Source organism: Saccostrea cucullata, unplaced genomic scaffold (genome assembly GCF_032062105.1).
Source record: "Saccostrea cucullata isolate Sc308-1 unplaced genomic scaffold, CSIRO_AGI_Scuc_v1 ctg310, whole genome shotgun sequence".
NCBI lineage: Eukaryota > Metazoa > Mollusca > Bivalvia > Ostreida > Ostreidae > Saccostrea > Saccostrea cuccullata.
In genome coordinates, this window is record NW_026928727.1 from 171,638 (window position 1) to 193,096 (window position 21,459).

General features: G+C 37.5%; 1 protein-coding gene across 1 annotated transcript in view; it reads right to left on the reverse strand.

Annotated features, from left to right (window-relative positions):
• The window catches only part of LOC134278569 (uncharacterized), a 71,111-nt gene that overhangs the window by 6,164 nt on the left and 43,488 nt on the right, over positions 1 to 21,459 (reverse strand). The window contains exons 54-93 of the mRNA XM_062760879.1: positions 20,544 to 20,941; positions 20,385 to 20,420; positions 20,137 to 20,245; positions 19,422 to 19,856; positions 19,045 to 19,182; positions 18,267 to 18,893; positions 17,647 to 17,907; positions 15,391 to 16,433; positions 14,995 to 15,216; positions 14,757 to 14,847; positions 14,287 to 14,505; positions 13,705 to 14,040; positions 13,273 to 13,512; positions 12,936 to 13,098; positions 12,425 to 12,651; positions 11,849 to 12,297; positions 11,483 to 11,588; positions 10,905 to 11,150; positions 10,524 to 10,772; positions 10,106 to 10,342; positions 9,504 to 9,931; positions 9,200 to 9,317; positions 8,796 to 9,053; positions 8,294 to 8,572; positions 7,843 to 8,088; positions 5,934 to 6,177; positions 4,121 to 4,538; positions 3,914 to 3,998; positions 3,542 to 3,736; positions 3,135 to 3,273; positions 2,769 to 2,932; positions 2,385 to 2,619; positions 2,143 to 2,216; positions 1,960 to 2,023; positions 1,640 to 1,846; positions 1,382 to 1,484; positions 1,137 to 1,236; positions 867 to 1,018; positions 556 to 677; positions 93 to 257 (exon numbers count right to left, since the gene is read on the reverse strand). Of these exons, the coding sequence (XP_062616863.1) occupies positions 93 to 257; positions 556 to 677; positions 867 to 1,018; positions 1,137 to 1,236; positions 1,382 to 1,484; positions 1,640 to 1,846; positions 1,960 to 2,023; positions 2,143 to 2,216; positions 2,385 to 2,619; positions 2,769 to 2,932; positions 3,135 to 3,273; positions 3,542 to 3,736; positions 3,914 to 3,998; positions 4,121 to 4,538; positions 5,934 to 6,177; positions 7,843 to 8,088; positions 8,294 to 8,572; positions 8,796 to 9,053; positions 9,200 to 9,317; positions 9,504 to 9,931; positions 10,106 to 10,342; positions 10,524 to 10,772; positions 10,905 to 11,150; positions 11,483 to 11,588; positions 11,849 to 12,297; positions 12,425 to 12,651; positions 12,936 to 13,098; positions 13,273 to 13,512; positions 13,705 to 14,040; positions 14,287 to 14,505; positions 14,757 to 14,847; positions 14,995 to 15,216; positions 15,391 to 16,433; positions 17,647 to 17,907; positions 18,267 to 18,893; positions 19,045 to 19,182; positions 19,422 to 19,856; positions 20,137 to 20,245; positions 20,385 to 20,420; positions 20,544 to 20,941 (9,628 nt within the window). The remainder of the gene's footprint in view (positions 1 to 92; positions 258 to 555; positions 678 to 866; positions 1,019 to 1,136; positions 1,237 to 1,381; positions 1,485 to 1,639; positions 1,847 to 1,959; positions 2,024 to 2,142; positions 2,217 to 2,384; positions 2,620 to 2,768; positions 2,933 to 3,134; positions 3,274 to 3,541; positions 3,737 to 3,913; positions 3,999 to 4,120; positions 4,539 to 5,933; positions 6,178 to 7,842; positions 8,089 to 8,293; positions 8,573 to 8,795; positions 9,054 to 9,199; positions 9,318 to 9,503; positions 9,932 to 10,105; positions 10,343 to 10,523; positions 10,773 to 10,904; positions 11,151 to 11,482; positions 11,589 to 11,848; positions 12,298 to 12,424; positions 12,652 to 12,935; positions 13,099 to 13,272; positions 13,513 to 13,704; positions 14,041 to 14,286; positions 14,506 to 14,756; positions 14,848 to 14,994; positions 15,217 to 15,390; positions 16,434 to 17,646; positions 17,908 to 18,266; positions 18,894 to 19,044; positions 19,183 to 19,421; positions 19,857 to 20,136; positions 20,246 to 20,384; positions 20,421 to 20,543; positions 20,942 to 21,459) is intronic.

The following is a 21,459-nucleotide window of genomic DNA, read 5'->3' on the forward strand; positions in this document are numbered from 1 at the left end:
AAAAAATTATTGAATTAATAATAGAAATACCTTAAAGAAATTTAATCATTATACAGGTGACAGACTGACCAGTATGGTTTGGAATCACTTACCAGTATGGTTTGGACACAGATGTCTTGGATGGCCTCTGTGAAGCTGGAGCCCACCAGTGTCTGACACTTGTTCATTAGTGTACTGCTTCCCATCATACTGTCACAGTATTGACCCCCCGTTGTCAGATTCCAGTTACCTGAGGCAGACCTTGTCAATTCTGTGTCCTATTAAAAATGCAGGCAAACATGTTAAACTCTATTTCATTTCTCTCAAGCATATATCTTATTAACCTCTGAGAAAAATATTCTGACTTCATAATGGGATGAAAAATCTTGCGAGAAAAAAAAATCTCAAATAGTAACCACAATTTAAAATCATGGCCACTTCAACTCATCTCCCTCTCATTGCTTTTAAATAATAATTTAAAGATGAAAGTACCATTCTAAAATATTTGATTAGCTTAATTAACATTTTAATATTACCAACATTTAAATATTACCCAATTTAACATTTTACACATACCTGAGGATCATAGTTGACATCAATACCAGACAGTCCTGCCCATGGACTCTCCACAGCCCTCTTGTTTCTCCTGTTACCCACAGAGTTAGACAGCTGTACCATCTCCGCAGTCACATCCTTGCCTTTAAGAAAATTATTCCTTCATAAGTCAGTATAGTTGATATTGTTAGCTCAGATGCATTTATCTTTTCTTTACAAACAGCCTATCGTAGTGATTATTTTTTTTTTTAGCTTAACCCTGCCAAATATTGAATAGATTTTCTTGTTAGAAGGAGGCAATCAAGAACCTTTCATAAAGAGCAAAATTATACCTGATGTTGTGAGAGGACAGGTCTTTGATATCAGCATTGGTTCACACCGGTTCTGAATTAGAGTGTTATCTCCGGTACAGGTACAGTAAACTGGAGGTTGATAGGTAGGATCTGCAGGTGCTCCAATATACAGACTGTCACCAGCCTTATTCCTATTGAAAGAACAAACACAATCAACATCAGTATCACAAGATAATACAGATGTATTTATGTTGTAAAAAAGAAGAGAAAATGTTATCAAATATTTATCTATGGCCTTTTATCACCAACCTCCATCCCTTGATGAAGTGAGCCTTGTTGGTGGTCAGACTACCAGTTACAGGCATGGCCATGTCATTGTTCTTGTTGGCATCATACACACCACACAATCCTAAAGGAAGAAAAAATATTTGTTGACATTTAAACATTCATTCATTTTATAAACTTCAAACGTAAATTTATACAAGGAAGGTATTTAAGTCTCACAAAAAGTCTCACAAGTGCACGAGTAGGCAAACCAAAATTAAGAGACAAACCTTCAGATCTGAGCCAGTCCAAAGATGAAGGCACCACAAAGACACCCAGTTTATTGCTGGACTCTCTCTGAATGACAACCAGGGCAGCTGTCGGTAACTCAACCTGAAAATGAAATGGAATCTCTCAAGCATAAGCAAAACTTGTTTCTTTTTCTTCTTTTAATCAGTCAAAATCATATAAAAAATGAAAAACATGGAATGTGTTTAAATATACAATGTACATCTAAGCTGTATAAAACACTCAGATCCCAGTCTTACCATGATGAGATTTCCGTCGTTGTCCTGGTAGATCTTAGTTCCTTGAGCCAGGTCTCCATTCTTGTACAACTTGACTGGAGATTCTAATGGAGAGCCCTGAGCCTTACTGCACACATCGACCACCAGAACATCATCCTGCGACTTCACCATAGCTGCACAAGTACAGGTCTTAGATCGAGACGTGCAGGCCTGATTCAGAATGTGGACCTAAAACAAAAGGAAAAAGTGATTATATCGGATGCTTTGACAATTAGGATTTATCAATAATTGAATTTATAAAGAAATTTGATGAGAAGAAGTACATCTTTTTTTTTTTTTACCTCATATGGCATGGTAGCATGCTTGTACAATGTGAATTCTCCTCTGTATCTGTTCTTGACTGTCCTGAGAATAGACACACATAAAATGCATAATATGTGAAAATCATATGGCAAAACTTTTAATTGAGCACTTCAAATACAGAGTAAATCTGTTCAGATGAGCTAATACATGTAGTTGCTTACTTTCCATCAAAACTAACAATGTAGGAGTCAGAAGATGAACAGAAAGCTGGCTGATCAGTGTCAGTTGCAACAACCTACAAAAAACAAAGAGAAAACATTTTAGCACATACTCACTAATCTTCACCTATTTTGATGTTGAAATGAAGTAAACTAGCTGTCAAAATTGCTTCGGCCCTAGGAGACATCTTGAACAGATTGTTCCTACATACATGTATTTCCTTTCGTATCTTTGAATGATATACCTTCATGTCTGGCATCTGTCTGGTGAGAACCAGCTGATTGTCTGTGTATTTCTCCACCACCATACTGAGGTTGACATCCTGGACTCTGTCATACAACATGTCACTGCTGGCCACCAGAGGGATCTGTGTGCCTTTCTCCCAGTTGTCAGAAGTGAAAGTAAAAGTACATGGATCTGCAACACCCTCTCCTTTATACACAACTACTTGTGGTATTCTTTCTTGATTTTCGGTGCACCTATAATAATCAAAATTAAATGTCAAAAGTAGTAAAGGATTTAAGGGTATTCAGTGACTTAAAACTCAGTTACTGGCAGTTCACTTATGAAAAAATTAAATTTCTTTGTAGACAGTGGAGTAGAGACTATATTTATTCAGACCACTTACATTGGTGTGGAGACAGGGTTGTTGCTAAGTTGGAGTTTGACCTTGACCTGGCAAGTTTTACCGGCCTCACACTTGTCACTGGGGGACTCAGAAAGCTTCAGACCCAGGGTCTCCTCTGTACCTCCCTCTATCAGCCGCAGGGTGGACTTGGTATTGATACTTGTCTGCAAATATTGAAGTAAACAATCCATGTTATAAATGTCTAGTACAAAATGAATATCATATCCTAAGAATAGCCATACAATTTATATTTGTAACAATATGTTTAATAAATGTGTATAATTTTATGTCAAGTAGCTATCATTCATTTAATTAAGAATACTGAATATGCAGAATACAAGTTTTTAAATGTAAGAATGTGCATACTACAAGATTTGGCAGTGGTATACAGGTAGATGCAATCTTGTCATAAGCAGCTTGTAGTTCTAATTCTGTACGACGGATTGTTTCTCCATCACAAGACTTAAGGTTGGCTGTCACACACTGCAGGGTACTCTCATAAGCACTGAAATTGGGAAAAACCACATCATGTATTTTATAATCCCTGTTAATCACTCAAAATTAATCATCTACAACAAGATGACAAAAATATGACTGAATTCAACTTAAAATGCACTTAAATTTTTTTTAAATAAAAGTGTTATTTAGTACATATAACATTTAAACATATAATTAATTTCTACAAGCAATATCATTTTGAAATTTATAAATAACTGTAAAACTGTTTTAACAAATCATTTAATTCAGCAATAACAAAAATGTACACAACTGACCTGCAGCTTGGGTTGGCCTGGAAGCTACTGATACATTTCTTGGCGGCATCCAGTTGACAGTCTGTCTGTGACCTACACATGGTGTCCTTGGCTGCCTTCATCTCAGACAAAGCACCGCGGAAGTGATAGCTCACCTCATCATCCTTACAGCTCTGGATCAGTGCTGTGACATTCTGTATGGTGCCAGGCAGCATACTTGTAAAAGAGAGCAAAACATAATTAACTCAATAAATTTTGAGTCACAGGACCTTCAAAATGTAAATAACTGCTAGCTTGTAAAAAATGTGTATTTTTATTACATGATATGTCAAAGATAACATTATTACGGAATCATTCATATAAATTAGTATACCAAGTGAAGTCATAACTTACTCGCAGAAAGCCTTCATGTCCATGATTGATCCAACCTGGTGCATGGCAAGTGTGGCTGCTGGGAGAATCTGACAGGTGTCTGGCTCTACAAAAAAATCCATTTTTTTTTTAAAATACTTGCTCATATTGCTTCATTCAAAATTTTCCCAAATACAAAGAAATAAATCAAGCAAACTGAAAATTCATATCTCTGCTTGTAAATCTCACCCTCCATTAAATCACAGGACCTCTCCTTAGCACACATGTCATTGATGACCACATAAAGCTCTGATCCCACTCCTGCAATGAACCCTGCCACATCACTACGGAGACCCGATGTCGAGCTGCGGAGGTTATTTATGATACAACTAAAAGCCTGGGTGGCCCCCATGCATTGCATGGTTTTGACCTTCAGATACATGTCTTGGTGACTCTTCAGTCCTCGTGTCATGACATCCAAGACTTGAAGGTCATACACCATCATCCTCCCTTCACTGCTCCTGTCTTCCTTCATCATCTTCGCCACAGACTTCTCTATCTCCTTTGACATCATGTTGATGACAGAGGATGAGATGTTGTCCATTGACATCTTCCACTGACTCATCCTCATCATCGGGTCCTTACCATAAGTCATGTCCCACATCATCTGAAATAGATAGAAACATTAAAACTATGGGAACAAACATCCTGCAATGTATAAATTAAATCACAACAAAGACTGAACTGTACATAAAAAATAGGACTTTTCAGGCCTTAAAAAAATCTGCAAACAAAGAAATAGTAAATTTTGAAATAACATCAGATCTGCAAATTGTAAGAAGTACATAAATTCAATATATTCTATTCACATACAGTGCTTTTTTTTTTATTGTTAATAACACTTAAATGCATTAACATGGTAACAATTCTCTTTCCTATATATTTTCTATGTAAAACTTTGATACCCTATTGTGGCCCCGCCCTTCCCCCGGGGGTCATGATTTGGAATCTACACTATACCAGGATGCTTCCACATAAGTTTAGCTTTTCTGGCCCAGTGGTTTGAGAAGAAGATTTTCAAAGATTTCTCCTATATATTTCTATGAAAAACTCTGATTCCCTATAATGGCCCCGCCCTTCCCCCGGGGGAATGATTCCTAGAAATAGAATTTACATTCAGAATGCTTCCACATAAGCTTCACTTTTTCTGGCCCAGGGTTCTTGAGAATAAGATTTTCAAAGATTTTTCCTATATATTTCTATATAAAACTTTGATTCCCCATTGTGGCCCTGCCCTTCCCCCGGGGGTCATGATTTGAACAATTTAGAATCTACATTATACCAGGATGCTTCCACATAAGTTTAGCTTTACTGGCCCATGGTTCTGGAGAAGAAGATTTTCAAAGATTTTTCCTATATATTTCTATGTAAAACTTTGATTCCCCATTGTCTTCCCCCACACATGGAACAATTTAGAATCTACACTATACCAGGATGCTTCCACACAGTTTCAGCTTTTCTGCCCCAGTGGTTCTTGAGAAGAAGATTTTTTATATATATATATATATCCCCTTATATGCATTTTAACAATTTAAATTCCCCTTCACCCAAGGATGCTTTGTACCAAGTTTGGTCAAAATTGGCCCAGTGGTTCTTGAGAAGAATCAAAATGTGAAAAGTTTTCGGACGGACGGACAGCTGGACAGACGGACGACGGACAAAATGTGATCAGAAAAGCTCACTTGAGCCTTTGGCTCAGGTGAGCTAAAAACATTAAAACTATGGGTACAAACATCCTGCAATGTACAAATTAAATCTCAACAAGGACTGAACTGTACATAAAAACCAGATTTTTCAAGCCTTAAAAAAATCTACAAACAAAGCAATCGTTACAGGGAATTTTGAAATAAATCTAACCTGCTAATTATGAAAAACTGAAAAATACACAGATTCAATCTATTCTATCCATAATGCTTATATAATTTTTTTTGGGGGGGAGGGGGGGGAATAACACATACTACTTCTATCATAGTAATAATTCTCTTTCACTGTATATGATTACCTGATTGGTAACTTGATTGCGTATCTTGGATAAGTTGGTCATTATCATTTCTCCCTGAAGTACCCCGAGAGAAGAGTAATAGAACTTATTCATACAGAGGTCCAATGAGTTAGAGCAGTCCATTTTCCTGGCTTTGACTGCCTTGTCCTTGACTGCATTCAGGGCCATATCCAGGGCTCCCTTACTGAACATAGAGCAGCGACTTGTCTTGTCCTTTACACAGGCATGTGCCATCTCAACAGCCCTATTGAATTCAAGAAATATTTACAGTAAAACACGGATATAGCCATCACGCTTATAAAGAATTTACGCTTATAGCGCAGCACTTGTCATTCCCCGGCCGAATTTCTATAAATGTCTTACCAAAATTAACGTTTATTGCGATGTTGAATATAGCGAATTAACGGATATAACGAAGTAATTTTTAATCCCCTTTGGCTAAAACAACACTGAAATTCCAATGTTTATAGCGAATTCCTTGTTTTCACTCTTTAGGGTTTCACACATTTCCGCATGGACGCGCATTAAGGTAACAGCTAAACACGGGACCGGCTTGTGTTGTAAAAACAGAATATTTAACTCATTATTTTAAAAAATGTCAGAGGAAAACAAATGCAAGATTTGTTTTGTTTATTTTTAATTGGAAACGCGAGTTGAAAATTGACTCCGATTATTTAAAAATGGCATTCACTTAAGGCTAAGAATGCACTTATCTATAAATAGAATCTGTTATTCCCCACTAGCTTTAAATATCACCTATAGAGGCCCCAAGCGGGATAGTTTTGTTTCAAGTGAACTCTTTTCACGTAATAAAAAAGTCTGATTTAAAATGAAATGTATTCATGTGGTGATTAAGGTTTTCTACCATTATTTTGTCAAGTACGGGTCGATAGACAGCTGATCATGTTGACTCGGAAAGTGATGATGACGTGCCTCTTGCAGAATTAATGCGAGCATGCGCATTCGATGGAAGTAGTGATGACTACGTGAATGTTGACAAAGATATCGTGTCTGTAGAAAGCATGAATGATGACCAGATTATTGATGCCCTTATCAACAAAGAACTGTCGAGTGACGATGAAAATGAAACATCCGTTCAAGAAGATTTACCGACCGATGAAATCAATATTAAAGAAGCACATATTTACATGCAGAAAGTGCAGAATTGTGTTGAGCGTACGTCGGAAAATGTTCCTGACTCAGTGTTTAAAGCGTTCGCGGAGATTAACCACCATTTGAAAAAACTTCAGCTAACTGGATTGAAACCATCAAAAATTGAGAAATTTTGTGCAAAACAAATAAATATTTAATGACTATAAATAATGTTTGAATTAATAACGTGTTTTTTTTATTTTCTGCGAATTTTTTTTTGAAGTTTCACAATACATGTACCTCATTAAAATTAGTAGCGATTTTTTGCTTATAGCGAATTTTGCTGTTAGTTTATTAAAATTCGTTATAAACAATATAACGAAGTATGCTTTTAGCGAAGTAAATCTAGAGGTCCCCAGCGCTTCGTTATATCCGTGTTTTACTGTATAAGCATAGTATCTTCAATGTCTCAATTCCAAGAAACAATACTGTAGATTCCTTGTTTTTCACGAGTACTTTTTATCGCGAATGGGCTCTTTAACGTCAACGCGCGAGAATAATAATTCGCGAACTGCTCTTTTGATCAAGAGCTTTTACATAGATTTCACAACCATTAAAATAAAAGCAAGTAATTTTATTTCGCTATTGGTGCGTCTCGCGAAATTACGCGATAATTAATTCCACGCATATATTTAGGAATCTACAGTACTTCCATTACGAATTTGAAATAAAGCTGTTTAGCACACTATAAACTTTATTGACATATTAATTGAGCAAAGTTTAAAAACTCAAGTTCAATCATAAAACAGACTCCTACATGCACATGTGAGCATTCTCCATGTTTCCACCTTCAGACAACAAACGATCCAGACTTTCCACGCAGTACATGGCCTGATCCGCCTCGCAGCTCATTGGCTCCTGGCAGGAGTTTCCGGGAATCATGGGACAGACATTGTACACGGCTTTGTGTATCATACCCAGCATTGAATTGGCTATCATCATTTGTCCTGAGGAGCAGTTCCCTATGTTCTCCATGTAACACTGCATTGAGGTTGTGTAGGTCCTAAAGAATGCATTTAATGTAATTGGTTATAATGTATACATTAAATATACAATAAAATTTACCATTTTATTATATTTAAAAAATATAGGCAGTTATTTATTCAAAGCTTAAACTTAATTGTATCAAAATTTACACAGAAACTTTATAATTTTTTTCCTCAATTTAATCCAGCTAAACCATGTTGTAACTGCTGCATCTCACTTACTCATGCATTGAGCTGCAATCCACGAATGGACTTTCCAATTCCCAGTACAGGTATTTCAAACAAGCATAGGCTGCTGTTGTGTTACAAGTAGCAGTCATATGGCCTTTCTTCATACATTTAGGTAACTCCATTTTGGGTTCTTCCATTTTGTCACAGGACTTGAGGAGGTCGCTGGCAATGCAATAGGCCTCTTCTGCTCCTTTTACAATCTCCATTTTGATCTCTTTGGAGCAGCCAAATGAGTTAGATCTCAAACAATTCATGGTTGCTCCAAAATGACTGGAAAATATAAAGTATTGTGCATTAAAAATATGTGTAGCATACTGTCACAAAAATTCACTTTCATCATTTTTCAAATTCTTAATGACTTTTCTGCATTTTTTTTTCTTGACAACTTATGAATGAAACGTTCCTATGTTCCATCCAGAACCTTCTCTTTTACCTTTTCAACAAAACAAACAACTAAAAAATTTTGTAAGAAGAAAAAAATGACATGTAATACCTGCAGTAGGGATCATCGTCTTTGTTGTTTGTCATGTTTTTCCCTTCCGCCATCTTCTTCATCATTAAAGTGGTCTCCATGCCACAGGTCATAAGGTCATTTGGAGAACAGGTAGCAAAATGATCCTCACAGACACCTGAGAAGTCTCTGACGGTCTCCAGGAAGGTATAGTAACCTCCCAGTTGTTCTACTTCAGCAGGACTACACTGACTCATTGAGGACTTGACAAGCATGAGACAGGACTGGAATGCTCCCTCACTAAAAAGATTTGGATTAGATAAAAAATGAATTCCCCATCTAAACAAATCTTCTCTCATGTGAAGAAATTTAAAGATATACAGTTTAATTTTCTAAAAAACTTTCAGCATTCAATCAGTGGGAGTTCAAAAGTTTTGACTACTGACCTACAGAATGCCTTCTTGTCTCCTCGGTTTAGATTGGCTGAGAACACAACAGGGAAAGTATAGGCAGCCAAACACTGAGCTGCCATTGTAGTGTCACATGACGTAGAGGACTGGTCACCTATTGATAACATAGCATCTATAAATTTTTTTTACAGTGAAATAATATTTTTCAACACTCACAATATGAATTCTAAAAACATATTGGTCAATAAGCAATTATGATTGAGTGTAAGTAAACTGATGCAGAAACCCATGATTTCTATCAAGGAAAACTGTATTGTCTTTAATTTTCTTCTAATCTTACTTGTTTTGGTTTCCATGGGTGTTTCTGCAGTATTAACTTGTTCACAGATCTGCCCTGTCAGCTCTGCAGTGATGCCGAAGGAATTTCCGTACATGGCGGTCAGGAACTTCCGGGCGTCCTCTGTCTGATTATACATCAGGCATTCATACATCATCTGTAAGCTTCTACAGATCCTCTCTACAGAACTGGTGCTGGTCTGGAGAGCTGCAGTCATGTTTCCAAGGAACATGTTTCCACACTGGTTAAGACCCTGTGCCTCGGCTGTTAGGGTTGATGGGATGAGGGAGCTGTCTAATGTGAAGGCGTTACAGGTCCCCACGTTCTGTCTGCCGAACCACAGCTGGGAGTCAAAGACCTGAAGCTGAATCAGGTTACAGCCTCGCAGATGACGTGCCGCACAGTTCTTTACTGAAAAGGCTTCTTGTTCACTGCAAATATAGCAAAAAGGCTGTGAATGAAGCTACTGGAAACAAACAATATTTCTTAAAACATATTAAATACAGTCATGTAAGTAACACACTTAAATCAGAAAAAAATCCATACAAGTCATAAAGCATGCCTTAACACTAATTAAAAGATAAAAATATACTGAGTCTACATACGTGCAAGATGACTTGGTCATCAGGGGAGTGTAACAATTTCCAGCCTCCTGTAGGGAGCATGTGGGTGGGGGCTGACAGCTGCGATACAATGTGGCTGACACGTCCTGACTATAACAGTACGGCAGAACCTTGTATGCTGGCATCAAAACTTCTAAGTAGGAAGACACATCATACACGTCTGAGCCGGAGCACCCAGCAGTCTGGGTAGTGTAGCACTGCAACATCTGGGGGAGTTTACTGAAAAATACAAACAATCAAAATATTTATTAACACTTTCTTCTTCTACTGCAAAATTTTCCCTCATGTATTAAAGTATCTCTACCAAGATTCATGCTTTGGCAAATAACCACACTTACAATGTATTCATGATCTCCATCAGAATATCCTTTGAATTCTTTTTTTATCAGCTTATAATTACCTGCAGGTATCTTTGGTGACTCCTTTGCTGTAGTCTCCGAGTACAGAGATGCACTCCTTGGCCTTCTTGACGTTACAGATGTAGTTAGTACTGGTGGTGCTGTAACACTGTCTGAGGGCCTGGACAAATGGACAGGTGTCCCCGATGACACTCTGTACATAATCCTGTATGTAGGACAGTCCCATCTTCTGATCTGCTGAGCAGGATACAGTGTGCTTCTCTATACAGGCTACAGCATAGTGGTATGCTCTACAATATAAAGTCAAATGTTTATAAGCTATGTATTTTTTTACAAAACTTTATTACATTAGTGTAAACCATTCATTCAAATCACTGGGGACACACTGAATTAAAATCAAAACCAAAGGCAAAAAATCCTACCTGCAGAGTTTTTCCTGAGGAGCGGCATTGCTGCTGAGATAAGGGAAGACAGCCATGTAACATCCGTAAGCTTCGTCCACTTTACAGAGAGGTGGAGGTGCCACTCTGTTATTGGCAGGCTGATCACAGATTGGCTTCGTCTGATTAACCATAGTACCCATTACAGCCATGTACAACAACTGGTGAGCTGGTGAACACTTAGCTATCAGAGGGCGTAATTCTGGTATCACAGAGTTGTTCAACATACTGGAAAATAAGATTTATTTCTCTGAACTTGCCTTCTAAATCATTGAATTTACAATTGACTAAGAGCAAAATCTGAATACATGCATCTTCATGATGAGAATTAAACTTTTATTTCACTCTGATGCCCCTACATCTGTACAAAAACACACATTTTGAATTAAACGTGGCTCATAAATCATGTGCATTTAATGTAACTCATAGCATTTTCCACAGTATTCCATTCCAGATATTTATATGTACAGTACACATGTAAAAAAAAAATATGAGGCTCTTCAGATTCATTTAATTAAAAGAATTAATAATAAAATACTTTATCATTTTCTGAAACTTACTCGCACAAAACTGGATGCTGTGATTTAGGTACAAAAGGTCCAATCAGTTGTGCTGAGAATCCAGAGATGATTGTGGAAATCTTGTACACATCACAGGTATCATTTACTACAGAATACATGATTAGAGTGAACTTTTTATTCTAGTTATTAAACCCTCATACCTGTCCTTGGTGGACAAGACCAAAGGAGGAAATATGTTGCATTGGTCAAGTAGGAAAGCATAATTTTTTTTCAACTAACATTCAATTGTTTAATACAAATTTTCTGAAACTAGATTAAATTCCTCTCTATGGTTTCCCTTCAATAATCAATAATTTTTAATACACGTATTAAAAAGATTACAAGAAAATATCTCCTGACCATTACCTTGAAGCATATGGTCAACCACAGATCCTATGCTGGCATCAAGCATGCTGGCCACTTCCCTAGCAGTCAAGTTCATTTTGTCCTGAGTGCCATTAGCCATGTGTTTGGACAGCTCCTCAAGTCGAGTGCCATTAGCCAGGACAGGCAGTGTCATCTTAGACATTCCCTGGGTCAGGTTATACAACATCCAGCCCTTCCACATCACCTGCTCGGGATACCCCTTACAGGCCTCTGTTGTGTAACCTGCCATCTCATTCATCATGGACATGACGCTGCTCTGGGCCACCGGTGAGAGATTCTGTCGGCTCAGACAAGACGTCAGCTCGGCAAGAGCTTCACAGAAGACAGGGCCGAACCAGTCGGGGTACATCAGGGCTCTCTTGAAGCTGGCTATGTAGTCAAGGTTACAGACTGCGACACCCATTGTCTCATCTCCAAATAAGGCAAGTCTACAATAATGAACATTAGCATCATAATTGTAAAATTTGAGTTAATTAATTATTGTAATCAATTTATCAAAGAAATCTCTTGTATAAAAACTGTCATAAATTCTATTCTACTTTGTGATAGACTTACTGTACAGCATTTTCCATTTCTGTTGTTACATTACGTAGTACAGGTGACAAGCTAGCAAACACAACTTCTGCTGTCATGTTCTGGGTCTTCTGTGCGTACTTGGCCATCAACATGGAGTTGAGAATGCCTGACATTGGTTTGTTGTCTCTCTCATTGTCCATCTTCTGCATTATGTTGTACTCCAGTATCATCTTTGCAACCATTTCCTCTGTCATCTTGTACATGTTCTACAAACGAAAAGCTTGTTTTTTTTAATCTATCAAGTATTGAAAACCATTTTAAAAATTTTTAGAAATCTGTCACATCTTTCAATGGAATAGTTATACATGTAATCTCAATGTCATTTCATTACATTTAAATCATTCAAAGTGTGACATCCATATAATGAAAGAACCTGTATTCAGATTTCTGGCAGAATACTATTTTTTTTGTAAATATTCATGTACTATGTCTCATTTTATGAAAAATGTTGAAGATGGTTCAAGCTAAGGAATAAAATGTTATGCTTTACCTGGTTATTCTGGAAAACTCTGCTGAGTGCACCACATCTCATGGTCACACTGGCCATGACATCAAATACCATTTTAAACACAGGTACACCCTGGGCTACTGCACATCCTGAGGTGTGGTTAGCAATGCAACCCAAAGTGGTCATAAGGTCTGACCTGTTTGCACTTTTGAAAAAAAAAGCAAAAATAATTGACTTTTTTACCTTGACACCAGTGAAATGGATATATAATTCAATTGCTAATGCAGTAAAAATAGTGTCTCTTAATTTACTATATTATCGTCAATAGACTTTATAGCATTGATTATTACAAAAAGTGTGGAACTTAAACATCACTTACCTGCACATTTCACTTTCTGAGATAAACCTGCCAAAGCAAGCTGCTTTAGCATAAGGAATATCACAGACAGGCTCAGGCATGGGCAGAGGACTACACATCTCATGCATCATGTTAGAGATAGGGCAGTGTCTGATGAAAAATCCCATCTTGTTTGTCATATTTCTCATTACTTGATGTTGAATAGTCTGACTGCATCCACTGACCTTGGAACTCATACAGCGTGATGCTAAAAATAGCTCCCTGAAAAAAGGAAATTACCTTTATATAACTACAATTTTTTATTTACAAATACCAAGTCTCTAGCAAATACTACAAAAGTGTATATAAAATAATTATTTGAAATATTTCATCTGAGTTATTATTTAAAGTCTGACATTTAAGTAATAGTTAATGAGAGAATTCTGAAAAGATATAATTCCACACAAAACATACATGCAGACTTGATCATAATCCCTTGGCCGGGCTTTCTTTGTGGCCTCCATCTTCTCCATGTCAGACATCATGACCAGACTGTGTAGCAGCTTGTGTTCCTCCACACACTGGGAAAGCTCCTCCACTTCACACTTGGAGTCTTTGTTGTCGCCTAACATCATTCGAGACATCATCTCACAGGTCGCGTTATCTCGAGCCATCATTCCAGGACAGTAGTCATGACCCAGAATCTGCATGATGGTTTTGAGTCCGTCGTACACAGCTATAGAATCGTACTCGGAGCATTTGTTGTGAGCCTGGGCAGTCCTGATCATGGTCAAAGTGTTATTCAATTCACTGTAAATAGAAAACATCCACAGGACTTGATTGAGGACATCATTTAATAAATTGATACCTTAATTAATATGATAAAAGAGAAACACATTTAATCTATGTAAAAATATCTTCCTATTAATTGAATGAAACAAAAAGCATGATTTTCTAAAAATAAAAAGAAGGGAGCCATTTTAGTACTCTGAGCTTTCAAAGTGCATTTACGTGTACAGAAATATTTTTGCTGGCTTCATAGGTGCAATCACTCACTAGCAGATAGCTGCCCTGGAAATGGCAGGTTTGTTGATGGCTGTAGCCAGTCCTATAACACTGCGAAGTCCACACTCGTACTGACTCGGGTCACCAGAACAAGCGCCCTCTAGAGCTGTACGCTTGATCATGAATCCTAGCTGACTGGCAGCCTGGTGGCTGCGATGAGCACAGCGAGAGGTGTGGTAGTCCATACACCACGAGGCCTTGTATACATCCCTGACAAAACAGATAAAATGTCATTAGAAATGTGTCCTGACTTCAGCTGTCCTTGTACTGACATTACAATTACTCCAAGTTATTTCCAAAATATGCATGTTCAGTAATATACAGTCATGAAGAACCCAATAACAGAAAAGCAATTTTTATTCCTTGTAGTTTCTAAAATATATTGGAAGCTTAATGAACATAGAGAATTCCTGTATAACATGGTTTACTCTATTTTCTAAAAAAAAAGCACATAGATTTACCTCATGTTGGGTGTTCTGTTGAGGATAAGGCTTGGCACAAGGTCCATTCCACATTGTATAGCCATGTATGGCTGACACATTGGGTCTTTTTCTTACAAATAAAATGATCATAGGTTAAAATAAAGAATTTACATAAAATACTACCCCAAAAAAATCTCTTCTAATTAAAATTGAACAAGTGAAGACAATAATAGAGGAGGTTATACATGTAATTATATAACTTCTGTGCTGAATCTACCTTTGTGTGTAGTCATCAGTGGTTTGTTACACCAGCTTTCCATGCAAGTCATAAAGTGCATTCTGTCATCTTTATATTCATCGACAGGATAAGAACAACCCTTGTAGATCTTTCCATCAGCAACTGTGGTTGTACAACCTTGACCTGGCTCACAGGTCATGACCCCTTGTAGGTTACATTGCTCATTATTTGTCATTCCATTGCACTGGAAGCACTTGGTAGCTGCAAAAAGATTCAGCACAATGAATTAAAAAAAATAGCTAAGACATAGTTTTATTGTTTTTTTTTTCATTCAGATTTACTTACTTTTGATTTAATTAAAACAATATCAAAAGAAATACTAAGCAGAAACAATTTCAAGAAATCATTAAGCAATATGATTAGACAGATTCTTACGTTCACAAACTGCTCCTGCAACTGTAAATAGTGCATGCATGGTGACATTCAAAGTGGCTCGAGACTCAGCTGGGATCAGATGAGTATACATCTCCATACACCTTGCTGCCTCAGCAAGCTCAGAGCAAGAAGACCATTTCTTCATCTTCATAACCTCCATTGATTTTGACAGGTATTCAATAGGGTAGTCAGGTGAGGTCATCATTTTCGTCATATCGGGCATCATCTCGCGGACTTTGTCTGCTAGCTCATCAACCATCCACTTCTGCATCTCCTCCTCCATTTCTTCCTCTGCATCTTCATCCTCCTTCATCTTCATACCCATCCTCTCCATGGTCTTCATGATCATGCCCTTAGCCATCTTGGCATAAAAGAACTGCAGCATCTTGGTACTATCCCCCATCTGTACGATTTCTTTGACAGCGGTTCTTATCAGGTACGAGTGGTTCAGCCGCATGTTGTGTTCCACCAGTGTTTTATTTATAGCACCAATGGCCATAGACAACACACTATCCTTATCATCCATACTGATCATCATTTCTACCTGTTCAACAAAGTCCATCTCTGGATGAACCAGCCCACTTTCCATCATGGTCAGTTTGATCAGTCCAGATACACTTGTCAGTACACCTTCCATTCCATGCATGTAATCATCTTTCTTCATACACTCTGGAGCTTTCCCAGTCAGTCTTCCCAGCCATCCAGCAAACATGGTCATGGCCTCACTTCTTGATCCATTCAGTTTATCTCCCATCTCTCTCCACATCTTCTCCTGTTGTGCGTCAGGTATGCTCATGTTCTGATCTCGGAAGAACTTCATGGTTTGAACCGCTGAGCCTACCTTGGCTAAATCTGCAGTGAGGAGAACAGAAGAGGCAGACTTCCAGAGGAAGGAAGTGACACAGCCCAGGGCGGGCATGGTTTGACAGATGTAGTCGAGGGACTGTATAGCAGGGCTTAATGTGTCATGGAATCCATGGCTAGTTTTGGTGTCACAGTGAGAGAGTTTTTCCATCAAACACTTCTTTGTCTTTGTAGCAACCCTGAAACAGTTAAACATGGAATGAAATCAAATTTAAACAAGAGATGTTTGTAAAACACTTATGCCCCCCTCCCCCCAAATTGGAATTTTTCCAAGTCCAAGGGGCAAAACGATTGTACCCAAAACAGAACTTGACCTAGATATTCATCCGATAAATCTGTATACTAAATTTCATCTCAGCATGTGCAACGGTTGTGAAGAAAATGAACGGAAACTGCAAATAATTGGAATTTTTCTAAGTCCAAGGGGCATAACTCTGTCAAAAATGGCACGAACGTACCCAAACCAGACCTAGATATTAATGTGATATATCTGTATACTAAATTTCATCTAAGTATGTACAACGGTTGTAAAGAAAATGAACGGAAACTGCAAATAATTGGAATTTTTTTAAGTCCAAGGGGCATAACTCTGTCAAAAATGGCACGAGCGTACCCGAAACAGAACTTGACCTAGATATTCATGTGATATATCTGTATACCAAATTTCATTTCAGTACGTGCAACGGTTGCGAAGAAAATGAACGGAAAATAAGTGGACCGACAGACCAACGGACCGACAGACAGCAGCAAAGCAATATGCCTTCCCTTCTTCGAAGGGGGGCATAAAAAGCAATTTCCCTAAGCCAATGGAAATTCAAGATTAAATAAACAATTTTGCCTATTTTGTCATGATGTTGGGCAAGATTTCTACCGATACTCATTTTACTTAAAGCTAAACATGACTTGTAATTGGCCATATTCATCTAAATTTGCATTTCCTTAATATTAGCATTAATTTTTAGGTACATGTATACTTCACTGTAACACCTAATTGCAAAATTAAAATTCATTGTAGATTTTATTGTTTATATGTTTATTTGAGTTTCTAAAGCATTTGACCTGTGCTGTAGATGTTGTTTTTCCTGATGGGTATACCATTGCACAAATTAGATAATTTTATCCAACTGTAACAGTGGAAATTAAATTCAAACAGGGGATCAGTTCAGTGAAATACTTTGAAATATGCAGTCAAAGGCTAATAAAGGGGATTAAGATATACAGCAAAGGAAGTAAAATATTGCAGACTATGAAAAATCTTTTTATATTAATCATATAGTTCAGCTTCTATAGTATTAAATAATTTTGTTCATCTGCCATTTTGCCTGTCTTACACTACCTCTCGTCTAAAAGATTTAATACAAATATGCACAATTTAAAACCTGTAAAACCTACATGCACATTTGTGTGGCAGATCCTGGTAGGAAGTCTTTAGCGGCCAGCACCACTTCATGAAGATCTTCCAGGCATTCCTCAGCATCCTCCATCTCGCAGCTCTTATCTTCCTCCCGATGACATGGTGAGGCGTACTTCGTATCACACATGTCTCCTGTCTTGTATATCATGAGTGATGCTGATACACCCAGCATGGTGCTTGTCACGTGATCACATCCCACTGACATAGCGGCATAGCAACGCAGGGCTATGTTCTGTTTCCTGCAAAATTCATATTGTTCATTAACATCAAACAGGTTTTTTAATTGATCTGAAAAAGGTTACCCCTAAACAGGGTAACAAATCTTGGCTTCTACCAACCAACTCATACTTTTGTCAGGAAAAGAATAAATAGTAAAAAAAAAAAAACCTTCAATTCACAAAAATTTGCTAATTTTATTAATTTACTTTATTTTTTTTTCAATTTAAAGAAAAAGGACTTTCAATGTGTTTAAAATCTGGTAATGAGATTGAAATGATCATAGCTTGATAAAAAGACAAGTATTTTTTATTTTTTTTTACTTATGAGGAAAGAAAAATCACTATAAATCAGTAGAACAAACATTTCATTTTTTACTTACAGACACAGTCTGGATCTGGTTGACATGGGGTTGAGAAGTTCCCTCTCTACACCCAGTATACACTCCATAGCCACGGCGGGGTCACACCGACCAAACTCTTTGTACTTGGCGGGGTCCACACACATTCCGTCCTCAGGGGCCACACTAAGGAGCTTCATTATCCCCTGCAAGTTATCCCCCATCTCCCCTCCTTCTTTCATAAAGGACATCACCATCTCTCTAACCTTAGACACAGGATCTGTGTTACTGAACATCTCCTCCAGTCTGGCCCTCATCTTTTTCCCATCCATCTCTCTATCCATTTCATCCTCCTCCATCTCTCCATCCATTCCTTCCTCCTCTTCCTCCATTCCGTTCATCATGGAGTCTTCTGACTCTGACATACCCATCATTCCCCTCATCTCTCTTCTCATGGATTCCGACATGTTCTGTGACATCATCATTTTTCCCATTTCTTCTCTCTCTGACCTTGACATGTTTCCTGACATCATCATTTTGATGACACCTTTACAAATGCCCATTCCATAACGAGTCACCTGTTTGATTGTGTGAACTGCAAAGTATTGTGTGACCTCATCACAGTCCTTGACATTGTTCCACACACATGGCAAGGCCTTTTCCAGTTCCCTGTAAATGTACATGTAAAGTTAGGTAAATTTATATTGTCTTATCTAACAGTGTCTTATTCTGAGGAGCTTTTATTGTAAAAGTACTAAATAATCACAAAAATTGAATTGAACAAGCTAAAACATAAGATTGAATGAATATATGTACTTACCTGCAATGTTCTATGACATTTGAATCATTGACCTTTATAACCATATTGGAGAAATACATCATACATCTGGATGCCATTCTAGTGTCACAACCTTTCCTCATTTTATCCATAGTCTTCATATCTGATTCATCTCCCATTCTACATAAAATAATAATTTAATTATCATTCAAGAGAAAATGAATACCAATAACTTCTCTTAAACCTGAAACTTCAATTTATATGAAACAATTGCATTTATATTTTTTTCCTTTTTGAAATTATACTGTACAGATTAATAGGTCATTAATCTGTATCATACAATGCAATATACATAATTATACTTGCAATTTTTCTATTTAATTTGACTATTTTATATTTTCGGGGATTTTTTTCATTACTTCTCTTTGTCCATTTCATCCTTGTCTTCCATCTTGTCATCTTTTCCCTCATTCATCATATCCTCCTTATCCATTCCTTCCTTCTTTGTTTCATCTTCATCCATTCCTTCCTTCTTGTCATCCTCCTCCATTCCTTCCTTCATATCCTCATCTCCCATCTCTCTCTCATCCTCGTCATCTTTCTTTTCCATTCTCTCCATCATCATTCCTGAGATAAGTTTGATGGCGATGTCGTTCCTGGCAGGTCCGTAGACCATTTCCATGTATGCCTCCTCCTCCATACGTTTGGCCTGCTTCATCACATCCTCGGGACACTGACCGGATCCCATCAGAATGGAGTCAGCCAGTGTCATCATGGTCTGGAGTTGGGTGCTGAATCCGTATGAACATCCGGCTGTGGCATTCATCATACAATAGTAATAATCAATCCTGGACCTACAGAACAATGGAAGAACATGTACATCTTTTTCATTTTCTGCGAATTCTCATAATCCTTTTTCTTTTGGACATCCAAGCAGGACAAAGAAATTGTCTGGTTTTTGTATGCTTTGCAATATGGGAGTGATACCCTCTTATCACTTTCACACAGCTGTTACAGACTTATGTTCAGCCAACCAGAAAAAAGTTCCTAAGTTTAACACTTCATTTGGACATTTATCAAATTTCCAGTTTAAATTTGATCTTTTCCTTACAATAAATGAATTAGTCAACAAACCTGCACAACTGCTCCATGTCTCCTGGTCTTAGCTGACCCATGAGCATGGCCTGCTGGGAGAACGACAAGACACATCCAACAGCAAGGCTTTTAGCACAGGTTCTTGGTTCTGGAAAATAAAAAAAATTTTTGTTTGCATATCATGGAATTTTACCTTTCCTTATATGAACATATACTTGTTACTACAAAACTTATATTTCATTTCAAGTTTACTAAAACAGATAAAAAAATAATGTAAATTAACTAACCAGCAGCTGGTGACACAGGCTGAAGTTTGGTCATATCTGCAAAAATAGAAAATATATAATACACTTAAGATTACAAGGTCTTTTCTCTGCCTTCACAGCAATGCCAAAAAATGACTTTTTTGTAAAGATCAATTAAAGCAGCTATTAAATAAAACTTACTCAATTTGGCACATGTTCCGTTGACAAAACTCTCGATATCCATGTATGATTTCTTCATTGTCATCATGATGAACTTCTCCCTGGTGCTCTTGGCCGTACTGAACAGGGTCTTCAGACATCCATGGTACTTCTGGGCCGAGTCGCAGATGTCCCAAACTCCAAACCGTGGATTAGTTAGAGCATTTCCTAGATTCCCTCCCATCTCATCTGCACATTTGGCGAGTTCAGCGTTATCAAAGACTACCCCTGGAGCCTGCCTGATTCCGGTGAATTGTTTTGGACAATTGTGTACTTCAGTTTGATAATCCGCGAACTGGAGGAGTGCCTTGTTAATAATGGAGGTCTCCACTGGGAAACATGTCTGTCCTGACAACTCACTTTGCAGGTTAAAGAACAAGCTACAAAAATGTTTAAAAGTAAAATACATATTATTTATCCCTGGCAGTCCAGTTCTGTACAACATTTCAATCATTCATAACAAAAGACCTAAGGAGTAGGAAGGCTGCATGATTTAAACTTCACGTTCTTAAAAGTTACTTGATAGAACTTGTAAAGAAATTTTCATCCAAGCTTTAAAATAACAAGAGGCCCATGGGCCTTATAGGTCACCTGAGCATTATTCAACAACTTTCCAGTGATTGAATTTGATCCATGTTTTAAGCCAGATGCTATAGCATTTACAATTTGGTCATCATAACTATACACTTAGCAGTTCCTTAGTTTGGTTACTTAATACCCATAGGCAGGGTAGGGGAACAAAAAATGCATTTCAACAAATCAGTAATATTCAGCAATAATGAGTAGTACCGCTACCACACATGTACCCTGGACTCTTAGGCCTAGATCCACACATTGTACAATTTTTGGAAAGGCATTCATGCTTTTCAAAAATATTTGATTAATACAAAGGAGCACA